General features: G+C 39.7%; 1 protein-coding gene across 5 annotated transcripts in view; it reads right to left on the bottom strand.

The window, feature by feature from the left end:
* The window catches only part of RALGAPA2 (Ral GTPase activating protein catalytic subunit alpha 2), a 408,980-nt gene that overhangs the window by 251,952 nt on the left and 142,143 nt on the right, over positions 1-14,885 (bottom strand). For all 5 annotated transcript variants that reach the window (XM_057502677.1, XM_057502678.1, XM_036892284.2 and 2 more), the window contains exons 10-14: positions 14,233-14,460; positions 12,051-12,218; positions 10,884-11,021; positions 7,933-8,081; positions 2,036-2,147 (exon numbers count right to left, since the gene is read on the bottom strand). In XM_057502677.1, coding sequence (XP_057358660.1) covers positions 2,036-2,147; positions 7,933-8,081; positions 10,884-11,021; positions 12,051-12,218; positions 14,233-14,460 — 795 coding nt within the window. The remainder of the gene's footprint in view (positions 1-2,035; positions 2,148-7,932; positions 8,082-10,883; positions 11,022-12,050; positions 12,219-14,232; positions 14,461-14,885) is intronic.

The following is a 14,885-nucleotide window of genomic DNA, read 5'->3' as shown; positions in this document are numbered from 1 at the left end:
ACAGATGCAGGAACAGGCAATGGATGAGGAATGACCGCCAAGCACTGCAAGCCTGAGCCTGGCTTCAGTCCATGTCACCTGGAAGCCCAGTCCCATCAGGACCGGGAGATCAGTAAGGTGAGACAGTTATGCCCCATGAGAGTCAGAGCAAACTGAGCAGAGTATGTCCAGGCAGGCAGCAAAGCCAGTGGCCAGGACCACCCACAAGGCCAGAACGCAGCAAAGCTGGACACACAAAAGGATATGCAGACCACTTCATATATCTAATAACTAGGCAAGGCAATCAGAGTAAAAGTGATTATACCATTAAGGAAGCAAACGAGTACATGCCAATCATTTCTGCAGTCTCTCATACATTTTTCATTAAGGCAAGACATTCAATCATATTAAATCATTAAAAATTCATGTAAATAGTTGGGTTCTCTTGTGTTAAAATGGGAATATTTTGCCTTAACTTAATTTCTCTTTTTGTCACCTTCATCTATATATCCTACCTATATTGTAGATACGCTCTTTATATATGTGTGTGTATATATATATATATATATATATATATATATATATATATATATACCCTCTAAAACTACCTTCAAGTCAACTGAGGAGGGATGTTCACTTCTCCCTTCACTGTCACTTCCAGCCCAAGACCCACCATGCTTTCTCCTATCAAACTAGTCAAAGTCAGGCCCATCCATTGTACTAATGCCTTTATTTGTGTAGAATGTCACATATTTTGAGTTATTTTACACTCTTCTCTTTTCAGCAATGCTTCATAAATTCTATGCATCCTGTAATTATTAGCGCTTTCTAGACAATGTTGTAACAGACTACCTCCCTTGAAGGGCTGTAATACTTTCACTTCCCATGCAGGTAGTCCATTATCTGTCTTCTCTCCTGCCCAGGGTGACGGTAGGCTACTCATGTTCTTGACCCTGCTCAGCACATGAGAGCCAAGAAACACAGCCACCTCCTTGTCTCTCTCTTCCTACCTGAAGCCAGCCCAGCCCCCTCACCTTATCTAGGACTTCTTTTCTACAGCCCTGTCTTCCCCAGACTGCCTGCCCCCTTCGTGGACCAGCCCCCTGGTAGGCAAACACATTTTTTTAATTAAGGTATTACTGATATACACTCTTATGAAGGTTTCACATGAAAAAACAATGTGGTTACTACAGTCACCCATATTATCATGCCCCCCTCATACCTCACTGCAATCAGGCAAACACATTTTAACACCATACACCTGAATCCTTACCATGCATGCTGCCCACCTCAGCTTTCTTTCTCTCCCTCTCTTCCACATCAATACCTCTCCAAGGTCTTGATGATACTTGCTACCTCAATGCCCACCTTTCATTTTTCTCCTCCATCTAGTCCAAGTGGGCCTCATTCCCCTAGAATACTCTCAACCATATACACTCTATCAAAGCCAGTGGTCAACTGGCCATCCTCCTCATACTCAATCCTCTTCCCCAGGCATCCAGGACATATGCTCCTCTAGTTTCCCTCCTAGCTCCCTGTCACCCTCCCTCAGCATCTTCGGCTGGCTCTTCTCCTCCACCCATTATGGAGATGGCCCTCTTTTCTCTGGGACACATACTCTCTCCCTTGGTGATTACATCCAGTCCTGTGACTTTCAACACAATTGCCCAACACATGAATGGCTCTCCCATTTTTACTTTTAGCCAGCACTGCTCCCTATTTCTACTCTCATGTTCCATTCATTCTTTACCTCCTCAAGTCTGCCTGGCCTTCCACCAAGGCTGCAGCACTTGTCATCTTCCTAATTTCTACCAACCTCAGGCAAAGCAAACGATGAATTAGACAGCAGAGGTAGGAAGGCCTAAAAGAAGTCCAGCACTACTGGGAAGAACAGATTACAGCCCTCAGGACAAAGCTAAAAAGGAAAACTTATAACAATATCTAGAAATTTAAGCTTGATGTAGTTTTTAATAAAAATTCTCAATGATTAAAGCTAATTTTCCATAAAACCGGATTCATTTCTTGCATTTGAAATGTTTTAATAAAAAAGACTTACCCTAAACAGTAACCCTGCCAAGCTCTGGGCAAACAAGTCCTTTATTTGTTTATCCTTTGGCTTCTGCATGACAGCTTCTGTTATCCTGAGTAGTATTTGCAACATCTGTTCCCTGGGCCACCCAAAATAAAAGCTCATATTATTAATCACATCTCCAAATCACTTAAATTTATAGGTATGAGAAATTCTCTTAAGAATTCAGCAACATTGATAATCATGTTATTCAAAGTATTAAAAATCTACCAATTACATAATACATACCATATTTTATCAAAATAAGTACCTTATGTTACACCTGTTCTAAAAATGTACCTCCTATGCCCACAACAACAGGCACAGTAAAACAGGTATCATCCTGGCCTGCTTTTTCTCAACTGCAAAAAGGAAGGCAACATAGTTTCTCCCACTGTGTCAGTCCCTTACAGGCACTCAGCAACTAAAAGAAGTCCAGCACTACTGGGAAGAACAGATTACAGCCCTCAGGACAAAGCTAAAAAGGAAAACTTCTAACAATATCTAGAAATTTAAGCTTAATGTAGTTTTATATGGGACTTATGCAGCACCCTTTAATTTTCATACCACTAGTTTACTTAGCCTGGGAGGTCTCCCTCTCTATCTTTGTGATAGAAAATAACATTGACTTTACAGTCTTAATTCTGGAAGATATGCAGTCAGCACCACAGGACCACCAAACCCCACAGGTAGAGGGTTTGAGAAGGTCACCACTGGCCACTTGGAGGCACAGAGCTTTGTGCCAGGGAGACCCTGACTCTGCACCACAGCACACAGCAGAACAACTGCAATCGTGGTGTCTCTGTCATGGTGTTCCTTGCAGAAGGGAGTTTTTATGGACAAGGCCTGCGAGAGAACAAAGCCCTAAAAAGATGAAATAACACTGTTAATCACAATGACAGTATTAAGTTCCTCAGAATGCCAAAGCACACTTTTCCTTCTTAGATCTAACATACGTTCTTCTTATCATTGTCTGCTCACTTTCTCTCTTCCTGAATCCCATGGAAACTGAGAACACATTTATCGTTTGTATTAAGAGCATCCATTTGTTCTCTGAGGGAAGTCATCTGGTTCCTCCTAACTTCTCCTTTGAGGTCTGATACACTAACCATTTGTTCACCTTTACAATTTCCCCTGGTTTTACTGCTCTTTAGTGATAAAATCAACAATTGGACAAAGTAATCTAATCCAGCTCAGATAATGAGATCTCTAAATCATAGTTCCTTTATGCCCTTTTCACATTTCTGCATATTAGGACAGTATTTGCTCTCAACATGATGTTGAATCTCCTTAAACTTCTCATGGTATAATGACCTGTAGGGACTTCCTGTCCTATCTGTGGCTGACCCTGCTGATTTTTGTGGGCATACATTCACTCTGTTCTGCTTGTTTGCTCACCCTGTGCACTGCCTGTGGACAGTGCAAGCAGGGAATAAGAGCTGTAATGTCACGGGAGATCTGGGCATATGTGCATGGAACAGACAGCGACTTGGAAGAGCAGGATGAGGGAAGAAATGAAATGGTGCAGAACTGACAACACTGTCACTCACCACAGTCAGGGTCCCCAGGCTCATTACAGGTGGAGAGAGGGGAAGCCCCCAGTATCACCTCTGCCTGCTCACATTAGATGATGCTTAAGACAACTAAAATGATCCCTTCCACAGGAATGGTTATGCACCCATCCTGAGAACACAATGAGGTGTAATAATTTTCAACTAAAACCTCAGTCGTGAGAACTGCTATCAAGAAGTGCAAACCTGATTCATGCAATGGCTGACAAACACACTGGGATAATTTAATTTCTGAATCTATGAAAGCATGAAAAGCCTTGAAATTCCCAGGCAGTCTCCTGGAGGAAAATGAGGGTGAAAAAATTGTCTCCAGGTTAAAAAAACTCTTTCCTACAGTTCTGACCTCAGCTTATTCCTTTCTCGTTAGTGGCACACTGACTTTGGGTCACTCCTCCTGAAAGAACTGCACAAAGGGCGAGACAAACTGCTATGGGAGCACAGGACAGTGTGCATATGTGCTATCCTTGGGCTGACACAGGAATCGGCTTTCCCTGCACTCTATTAGTGGTGCTGTCCTCATCTCTTCACACAGATGGGACTGTTACTCATTCACACACCAGTTACTCACTACTTGGGGACCATATCCTAGTACTTTCTTGGCCATAGCCCAGGTCTAAGCTACACACTTTGTGCTCAACTACATTGTTTCTACTCTACATGGCACAGAGATCTCTTGGAGATGTAAGTCAGATTCGGTTACACTCTTGTGCATGCATGGAGAGGTAGCCAGTACCCTTCCAGTGACCTGAAAGCCTCACACCTGGCTCTGGCTTGCTGCCTGCCTCATCCCCTCCATCTGTTCTACCACACAGCCTGGAACACACAATGCTTGTTACTGCTGTTCCTTCTCCAGGAAATGCTCTCCCCTCAGACTCTGCCATGGCTCCTCTCTCCCTTCCTGCAGAACTCTGCTCAGAAAGGCCTTCCCTGATACCTGATGAAAAAACTCCCCTCCTCCTTACTGCCCCATTCCCTGGCTACATTGTTCTGAGTACTTAATTTGACTGGAGTTGCTTCTGTGTTCACTGTGTCTCTCAGTCTGTGAGGATGGAAGCCTCATGAGGGCAGGAACCTTGTCTCTTGAACTCACCCTATATCCTCAAGGCAGAAGCTCCAAAATTATTTACTGGATGAAAGAAGGGAGGGAGGAAAGGAAGGAAAAGAATTCAGGGATTGTCTGGTACAATATGTAAGAAAAACAGATAAAATCCCTTTCTATGCTCTACTCACTATTTTTTGGTGATTTTTTTGGCATTTTCATCTATTTCTAAAATTTGGTTTTTTATACTTTTACCTAGAAATTTCTCAGTTATTAAAGAACATGGAAGAATTGCTTAATTTCATTTCCTAGAATTTTCATCTAAAAAAGACTTAAAATATCACAATACTACTGATACAATGGCACACTGAATTCAGTTTTCAAAGAAGAAAGCATCACAAATGCTATGGTAACTGTGACACTGAGGAGCAGGTTTTTCAGCTGAGAACACGTTAGTGTTTCCCGCCACTTTCAGTATTACTGACACACTTCACTCTGTTTAAATCATACTGTTCATCAGTGTGATAGTTCCAGCTCCAACAACTGCTTTTGGCAAACAGTGCTCAGTTTAAAAATCTGAAGATGACATTGGAATTCACATCTCAAAATAATCATTTTGATACCTGTGGTTTCTATATTACATGTGGTTTCTCTATTAGTGAACTTTCTGCATTACAGGCCCACCCATCCCTCATCTGAGAGAGAAAAGGCTCCAGATGTCCCTGCCAGTTCAGTCCTGCCTCACTTCTGTGGCTTCCACCAACTGCAGACAGATGCGCCCAAAGCACTGTTAGTGTGGACTTGGATGTCCAGAAAGGGCATCCAGAACACGGGCCTGGGAACAGGGACCCCTGAGGATTTCCAGGAGGGGGTGTGCCACCAGCACTGGTCTGCAGCAGCCTCAGTGGACCTAGTGGAGGCCAAAGATCACTGAGAGAAGTGCTGACCATAGCCAGGTGAGCAACTGGGGCTACTTTTCTGCTCCGAAGGTAGTTTGTCTGCTGGAGGGTGGTGATGGTGGCGAGGTACGTGCAAAGGAAGGACTGGAGAGGCATTCTCAGTGCAGAACCCAGAGGCTGCCTTCCGATGCATGAAGGAAAAGGAGTGGAAAGTGGCTTTGAGGCTCTGGTCTGTTACTGAGAACCTCCACAAATGCCTCCTAAGCTGGAGTGACAGGAAGATATTCACTATGGGAGGGCATGGGAACAAATCTAATGCACTGCTTACCTTCAGAGATTAGGTAATAATAAACACAAACAGTAAATAAAAATGAAGGATGCAAGTGAAAACACTTTGCATAAGCATATCTTAGTGAAGCCACTCTATATTTGACTGTACTACTTATTTAGCTACTAATAATTTCTCATTTAAAATAACATTTTTCTAATTTAAAACTTAAAACTGAATATAAAACTTCGAGTTTGTAACATTTAACAGTAATAGCATTTCAGAGCAATTAAAAATCTCTCCTGGGCTTATGAGGAATGATACTATAAAACCCCAGTTACAATGCTTTTCCACAAAACTGATGAAAGTTTAAAATGGGAAAACAATTACTATTAAGTAATATAACTATTTACTCTTAATTCAAGAACATTTTTTGAATAATGAAAATAAATTAACTAGATTAAATTACTGGATAAAATATACTTATGCAAAGTGATTTCATTTGCATCCTTCATTTTATTTATTTTTTAATTGAAGTATAGCTGATATATAATCTTATATTGGCTTCAAGCATATAACACAGTGGTTCACAAGTTACCCACATTATTAATCCTCACTCTCAACTAGTCCAGCTACTATCTGTAAACACAGAAAGATGTAACACAATCATTGGCTATATTCTCCATGTTGTACTACCATCCCTGTGACCAACTTACATTATGATTAAGAATTTTTTGTGCCCCTTTATCCCCCTCCCCACCCATCAGACCTTAACCACTCCCCCATGGTAACCACCAGTCACTTGTCAGTGTCTATGAGTCTGTTGCTATTTTGTTCATTTTGTTTTGTTTTTAGATTTCACAAATAAGTGAAATCATATGGTACTTGTCGTTCTCCACCTGGCTTATTTCACTTAGCATAATGCCCTCTAAGTCTATCCATATTGTTGCAAATGGCAGGATTTCTTTTTTTATGGCTAAATAATATTCCATTGTGCATATGGTACCACATCTTCTTTATCCATTCATCTACTGATGGATGCTTTGGTTGCTTCCACATCTTGGGTATTGTAAATAATGCAGCAATAAACATAGGGGTGCATATATATTTTCAAATCAGGGATTTTGTTTTCTTCAGGTAAATTCCTAGGGGTAAAATTACTGGATCAAATGATATTTCTATTTTTATTTTCTTGAGCAACCTTCATACTGCTTTCCACAGTGGCTGCACCAATTCACATTCCCAAAAACAGTGTACAAGGGTTTCCATCTCTCCACACCCTTGCCAACACTTGTTATTTCTTTTCTTTTGGATAGTGGCCATTCTAACTGCTGGGAGGTGATATCTCATTGTGGTTTTGATTTGCATTTTCCTGATGATTAGCAATGTGGCGCATCTTTTCATGTGCCTGTTGGCCATCTGTATTTCTTTGGAAAAATGTCTGTTTAGGCCTCCTGCCCATTTTTTAATCCAGTCATTTGTTTTTCTGGTTTTGAGTTGTATGAGTTCTTTATATATTTTGGATGTCAATCCCTTATCAGATATGTCATTTACGAAAATATTCTCCCATACTGTAGGATGCCTTTTTGTTCTGCTGATGGTATACTCTGCTGTATAGAAGCTTTTTAGTTTGATGTAGTCCCCCTTGTTCATTTTTTATTTTGTTTCCCTTACCTGGGGAAATGTACCCAGGAAAAAGCTACTCAAGCATCCTTCTTTTTTGCTTGGTGTTTGTGTTATAATATCCTTACAGGTAAACAATGCATTAGTTTGTCCCCATGTCCTCTCTCACAATGAATCAAAGTACTGGATACTTACCTTTTTCATAATTCAGAGAAACTGTTACAAAAGAGTGATAATCATCTCATTAACTTTATAAAGCCAATTAATAAATGGAGGCCTTAACATTTTAATTATGTTGAAAAACAGAAACATCTGTGTTCTTTTTTTATTTTGGCATCATTAATATACCTTTACTTGAACAACATTATGGTTACTAGACTCCCCCTATTATCAAGCCCCCCCCCACATACCCCACTACAGTCACTGTCCATCAGCATAGTAAGACAAAACATCTGTTTTATAATATTAATCGGAAATAAACATACCATGTCTTTTTATTCATTGTAAGCTCCATTATCATGCGCCTAAAAATAATCAAAACAGCTTTACAAGCATCAACTTGTTCTTTCAAGAGCATGGGAACTTCAGCACATGGTTCCAGCAAAAAGACGTTTGCAGCATTTGTCAAAAATACCTTAAAATCAACAAATGTTACATTAGAAAATACCTTTAAACAGATAAATCTGAGCAAGTTCTGCTTAACTATGATATTAATTTTGCCTTACCACATTTGAATTACTTCAATTAAGGCAAATGGTACCAACACACACAAGTTTTATCATTCACCACTTAAATACTGAAATACATACCCGGAAGACCTTTCCTAGGAAAAAATTACTATTATATACTAACACTGCAACTTTAGAAATGGTATGGACTAGAAAAGCTTTTGAAGACTTCTTTTTGATATCCTCTCAAAGGAAAAGAAAGAAAAAAGATAAGATAGGATCACTAAGTATGGGTAAGAAATTTTGGGGTGAGAGCAGCACAGAAAGAGAAGCTGTGGTCAGACAGTGGCCAGAAGGAACCATCTGATTACGCTGAATCTTCCAGCACATGAACCTTGCTGACAGGAAGCATAGCCAGAACTGCCCCACAAGGGTGTGGACCTCTAAGAACAGTGGCATGCCAGGAAATAGCCAACGCCACATGCCAGACACTGTATGTCTCCCAGGAGCATGTATTTTTACAATGAAAACTATATTATGCAGTAGAATATAAAACCTAAGTGAATTCTTAGGGTGAAAACAGATTTCAAAGAAAACTGAGATAATCAGTCAACCACTCTATGCTCTGCCTCAGACCTTTAGGATACTGCTCACTGTCCTCAATCATCAGGGGTATTACAGTAGAAACTTGTCAGAAGCACTGATCCAGGCTTCCATGTAGTAAGTTACTGTTTATAGGCACTACAGTAAAATAACAATATGTTACCATTTACACAGATTGACAATAGTGACCCCTCAACTTAGGAGATTCTGAGCTACCAAAACTGGTGATGGGAATGGATCTGTGTCATCTACCTAGAGTTCTTCTCCAGCCCGTCTTAGGTCTCCTTTGTGTTCAACAGTATGAACCCAAAGGATCTGGGAACAGAGCTTCTCTGGCCCATCCGTGGATGAAATCCACTGACACAACATCTCAAAGTAGATGTATGAACTGACCAGAGAAATTAAAATGAACATATTCAAAAGTTAAATAGGTGAACTAAAATGTTGACAGCTTCTAAGATTATCTTATGCAAGATTAAAAAGGTATGTCCCAAAAGCTAGAAAAAATTACTAAGAGCTATAATAGTTGAAACAGATAACAGCAGTCATCTGTGAATGAAGAATCTACTAGCCTTTAACTATGAACAAGAGAAAACAAAGAACTTTTGACTAACAAACTACAGCAGTTTGTTAATATTTAAAGATGTATTGCTGTAGGTTATACATTAAAATACAGGTCAAATGTATTTTAATTAGATGTACTTGGCTTCTTGTTTTGAATATGAAACTTTTACATGTTCCCAAGTAAAAGTGAGGAGTCTTCATATATATTGTACTCCTTTCATTTTACTTAAAAAAAAAATCAAAGTGCCAACTCCATGAATATTTTTCATACCATGTTAGTATTGGTCAAGGTAAAAATAAGAAAACAAAATTAATATGCCCAAAAAGTACTCATCAAAAGCAACTACAGAAGAACACTATCTTATCAAACCTACATTTGGCCACTTTTTCCCAATGATTCAAGAACGAAGGTACTCCATACAATGAAACAAAAACAGTTATTTAAATCCAAACTGAACATTTTTTAAACTGTAGTGCTCTAACCAAGTAGAAAATTTTTCTTAGTTCATCCAAGCAGATGCAACTTACCCTTTCAGAAAATAACACTCTTCTGAACCCAGGGAGATAACTGGCACCCAGAACCCCCACCAGCTGACAGTCGGATGGCTGATATTAATCTGGCAATCCATTTGAAGGGGACAGGACTACTGAGGGATGCACGGCAGGGTTGCCTACAAGCATTTCTCTGGCAGGGATGTGGGTTATATTTATGAGCTGCACCAAAGTTCTTGGAAGTTTTTAAAGTTAATTTCAAATTATTTTCTCATTTTCAATGAAAAATGAGAAAGTGCATTAGTTATAGGGTATTAAACAATTAATTACCTTGAAAACAAAAAGGATACCATGATAAGATACCCTATCAAGAGACAGATGATAAAAACACAGTGTCACTGAACTGGGTAACATTCCTGCCATGCCCATGCCATCTCCAGACTCTATGCTGGCCTCTATGTGGCAGATGTAACCGTACACAGCTACACACATGGACACAGGCTAGAGGGTGGGGCACTGGAAGCAGGGGAAATAGAGGCCTTGTGTTTTCACTTAAACTCCTAACAACCTTCAAGTTGGATGGCAGGTAATCTCCCAATCTCCATTTTTGAGATAACGTCTTAAGGTCTGGTAACACTGATGTTCCCAAATGGTATTGCTTCTACTTCATATATTCACATTTAGGTAAATACTTTTAAATTACTGCATTAATCATCATTTTTCATAAACACTGGCTAGTCTTCAGAGCAATACTGCCTATCAGATTATATAAACACCATGCTTAACTTGCAAATTAGAATCCAGGTGACTGACTACCCATATGTACTCAGAAGATACTTTTAAGATTTAAATCTCAGTCATTTCACATTCACTGTATAATAACTCCTCTCAGAAAACTGCAACCAGTTGTTCTGTCTCCTTTGAGTAGAAAAAAATCTTTACAAATTGAAGGTAAGAAATCAGGAAGAAAACCTAAAATGAGAACCTAAGAGCTATTAACTAACAGATGGCTAAAAATATCACCATAATTTATATGATGTTATTCCAATAAACAAAATGTTCAAACTGACTCCAACTAGGGGCCTTCAAGTCTCTGGCTGGCCACCTACCTGCAGAGTAGCCTGGGCCCCAGCTTTCACGTTCTTATTTTCCTCTTCTGTCACACACCCTCTGCTCACTGCACTCGTAAAGGAGTATGTTCGTCCCCAACTGGAAGATCGCTTATGACCAGAGCTTTCGGATGAGGTCTTAAGAAAATAACAATCAGTCAGCAGAGGGGGAAGAAGTACGTGTTCGCATATTTAATTTCTTATACTCTTCGAAATGTAGATTCTAGGAGGGCAAGTCTTTTTCCCATTCTGTTCACCACTCTATCTCTAGCACCTAAAACAGTCCCTTGTGTACAGTATGTGCCAAAGAAATAAACGTCCAATGACAGAATGAACATGTAATATATAGCCTTAAAAATGTGTGATGAATTCCATCGGCTTATCTATTCATTTTGACCTCATAACTAGTTATTAAATGATTTCACCAATTTTAAAACATCAAAATCATGGAATTAATACACATATTTAAAAGTGATATGCCACTGGTTACAAATATTTTTAAATGTTTGTTGTTAATGCTCTGACAAACACCTACTTTTAGAAATAATTTCTCAAACTTGATTTCAAAAGAGCATGCAGGAAATAGAAACATGACATAAGTTTCCTTTCAGTTCCTGTTTCAGTAAGGGGTCCTACTCTGCTGTTTTAGATTACCCAGCCTCTAGGTTTATGGGACGTGGACCATTCTCTGAGGACAGCACCCAGCACCGCAAGGAGGCTTCTCTATGGCGGAGGTAACACTTGTTACTGGGTTAGTCCTCTCAAGCATGTGACATCCCAAGTGTTTCCATGATATGCCACTGTACAAGAAAGGGCTGCTGAAGCATTCCAAATTCAGTTTCTCCAACACTTTATCTAACATGTCAGTGATAAGGCAGTGACATTTTCAGTCTCATACAGAGGCATACAGTGTACCTACAATAGTTTATTAAACAACTCTCATGGGATGGTGAATAATGAAGTTGCAATGCACATGTGGACCTCGCCTGAGGGTTATGAGATGACCAGTGATGTTGAGGAAGGCACAGAAGCAGCCTCACTGAGGCAACATGAAAGCATCAGATAGGATAACAAGATCCTCCTCCCTGTGTCCCCGACTGGGATTCTTGATGGTACATTTTGCTGAAATATATATACTCCTAAGTGCAACAAGTGATAAAATATTACCTCTTTGCTGTCAGTCTCTGAAAACCCTAATTTCTCAGCATCTTCTTGAGCAAGTTCTTTTATATCTGGCTCCTCCATGAACACAGGTTTGTCCTGGAGGATCCACTTTCTATACACTTGAACGACTTTCCTTGTTATAGTTATGTCACAGGAAGGCAACAAAAAGGCCTAAAATGAAAAGAGAAACACTCTTTACCTCCATACAAGCTCAGCTAATGACAGAACCACAAAACAGACATTTCTAACCACCACCACCAATTTCAGTCTTTCCTCTGAAACACAGCTAGTCATGTAATGTACAGGGCCACATATTTTTGTGCACAGCAAACCTTATCTGAAGAAAAAAGACATTTTCCTAATTGGGACAGAAAATATAATGCAATTAAAAAATAACTTCTATAGTCCATATAATTTTTCCAGAAAAATAACCAAAATGCATACCTATACAGATAATTTAATTGACTATATAAACAGTAATAGTTGTACAACTGGAAACTGTTCCCAAGAATGAGAAGTGGATTGTAAGATAACTTACTAGTACAGCCAGTTGCACCTGACTGTTGTCTCTCTCCAGCCCCAAGTTCAGTGATGTCGTCTTGGTAGCATGAACTGGCCATGTAAGGGGTACTTACCCCACAGAAGTTGGCAAATGCCACCAATCAATGCTTTTCCTTTTTGGCCTTTTTCTTTCCTTGTCTTTCTCTTTCTTACTTTCCCTTCCTTCTTTCTTTCCTTCCTTCCTCCCTCTCAGCCTTTCTTCTTTTTTTGAGAGTGCACTGTTTAACATTTGCCAGCACACCAGTGAGCACAGATACCAATGTTAATGAGAGCCATTGGCCAGCTGTAATATTGTGCGTGTTTATGTGAACTTTTTAAGAATCCCCTTACACATCTGCACATGAGAACTCTGATTTAATGTGGTAAGATTCTAAAAATATAAAGAAAAATGTAAAGGCGAAATCCATTTGTCTTTTGAGTATCACCTTTACGGAATATTTCTGTATGAGGGGTAAACATGAAGGAGATGTACTCAACACCCCAACAAATGCTCTAATTCTACAGATGAGCAATTAAGATGAGGCTCAGAACACCTAGATACTTTCCCAAAGTTACAAAGTTAGTGATGAATCCAGGTTTTGACCTCAAGTTTCAGAGATTTATTTTACTACTGTCCTTGAGGTTCATGCCACAGGACCCAGTTACAGGCAGATTTCAACATAACAAGGTTCATGCAATATATAAATGTCTATAGATAGTGGTCATATTGCATTAAATTCCAGAAGAGAGGAGCTTGTTATAATAAGACTGTAACATATTAATGTATCAAATATCCTGAGTTGTACATCAAGAAAGATCAACAATGGTGTCCCATTCTGATTTTGTTCCAAACTTTCATTACAAATATTTTCACACATACAAAAAAGTTAAAACACTTCTACAGTGAATGCCCATACACCTATCCCCTAGACTCCACCACTAGCATCTGCTGTATTTGCTTTGCAGAATCAGCCCCCATCATCACTCAGGGTCACTCATGGTTGCTCCAGCCTCTTATCTCTTCTGCCTTCTTCCCCTGCTAGCACTGTCTCGGGTTGGCACTTTTGCTCTTCTTAGTACTTTTCACCCACCAGTTTCCACTCTCAGACTATTATTCCAATGTCTTGGCCTAAGCTCCTTTCTTTCCTATTATTTCCCCCTTTTATGCCATAAATACTTCCATCATATGTGCATGCCATGTGTATTCCCATGGGCAGGGCAACTGTCTGCAGAAACTGCCTGCTCCTCTGCAAGCTCCCTGATGTCTTGGGCTCTTGGGCTATACCAGCCTTGGGCTCTTCTTCTCTCTGTTCAGGAATGGCTTTCTTCCCACCTACCTCTGGATTTAAGTTTTATTATGGAAATGTGTGGGTATTTGTGGAATAATTTTGTTCAAACACAGAATTTTCCTTCCCCATGTAGGAATTTTACTAAAACAAAATTTTAAAAATTGAGTAAGAAACAAAATCACAACATTCCACATGACAAATTAAATGCAGGATTAGAGGGATCATTATTCAGTCCTGTAATTTAGCCCAAATATTGATAGTATTTCTTAGAATAAAAGAACAAGAACAAAAATATCTTCAATTTCATGAATTTTTGTCACACACACACACACACACACACATGCACACACACTAACCTGGCGAAATACTTCATTCACGAAATTGACATAGCCTCGTGTTGACAAGAGAATCCGCTGCACCATTTCATACACAGTCCGGTACTCTTCCTCAATGCTACAAAGGCTAGAGTTGCTGAGTCTTCGCTCTGACAAGGTGCTGCTGTTCGAATGGTTTTTGTCCTGTTCTGTGGGCCCGCCACCATCCAGCTCTGTCACCTTCTCTTGTGTCATGGCACCACCAACAGTCTGGAGGAAAGTCATTACCACTTCTGAGTAACCCTCTTCAACATTCAAGAACTAGCAAAACTGAAGATTGTTTTCTTTTAAAGAACTCTGCTTACCATCAACTTGATGGCAAGTTGGAAACCAACACTACTCGAAGCACAAGGAGTTCCAGGATCTGTACTTACCAATTTTCCAGTTTACCAACTAACCCATCTCCAACTCAGTTATTCTAACAGGAAACCTACTAAACCACTGCAGGGAGGGAAGCTCAACTGTGAAACTAAAAAGTTTACTTTTTATTTGTAAAACCTGAGTAAAATAATGCATGGGTTTATATTACCATCACCTTTGGTTTCTAAATGTCAGAGTTTTGAAAATTTGGTGGACTTGTAGCCACAGTGTTGGGAAGCATCATTTGACCCATAAGACTGACACCTTGATGGAAA

This window comes from Manis pentadactyla, chromosome 5 (genome assembly GCF_030020395.1).
Source record: "Manis pentadactyla isolate mManPen7 chromosome 5, mManPen7.hap1, whole genome shotgun sequence".
NCBI classification, from domain to species: Eukaryota; Metazoa; Chordata; class Mammalia; order Pholidota; family Manidae; genus Manis; species Manis pentadactyla.
The sequence above is the reverse complement of the archived record's forward strand: the minus strand, read 5'-3'. Positions and strand labels throughout refer to the sequence as shown.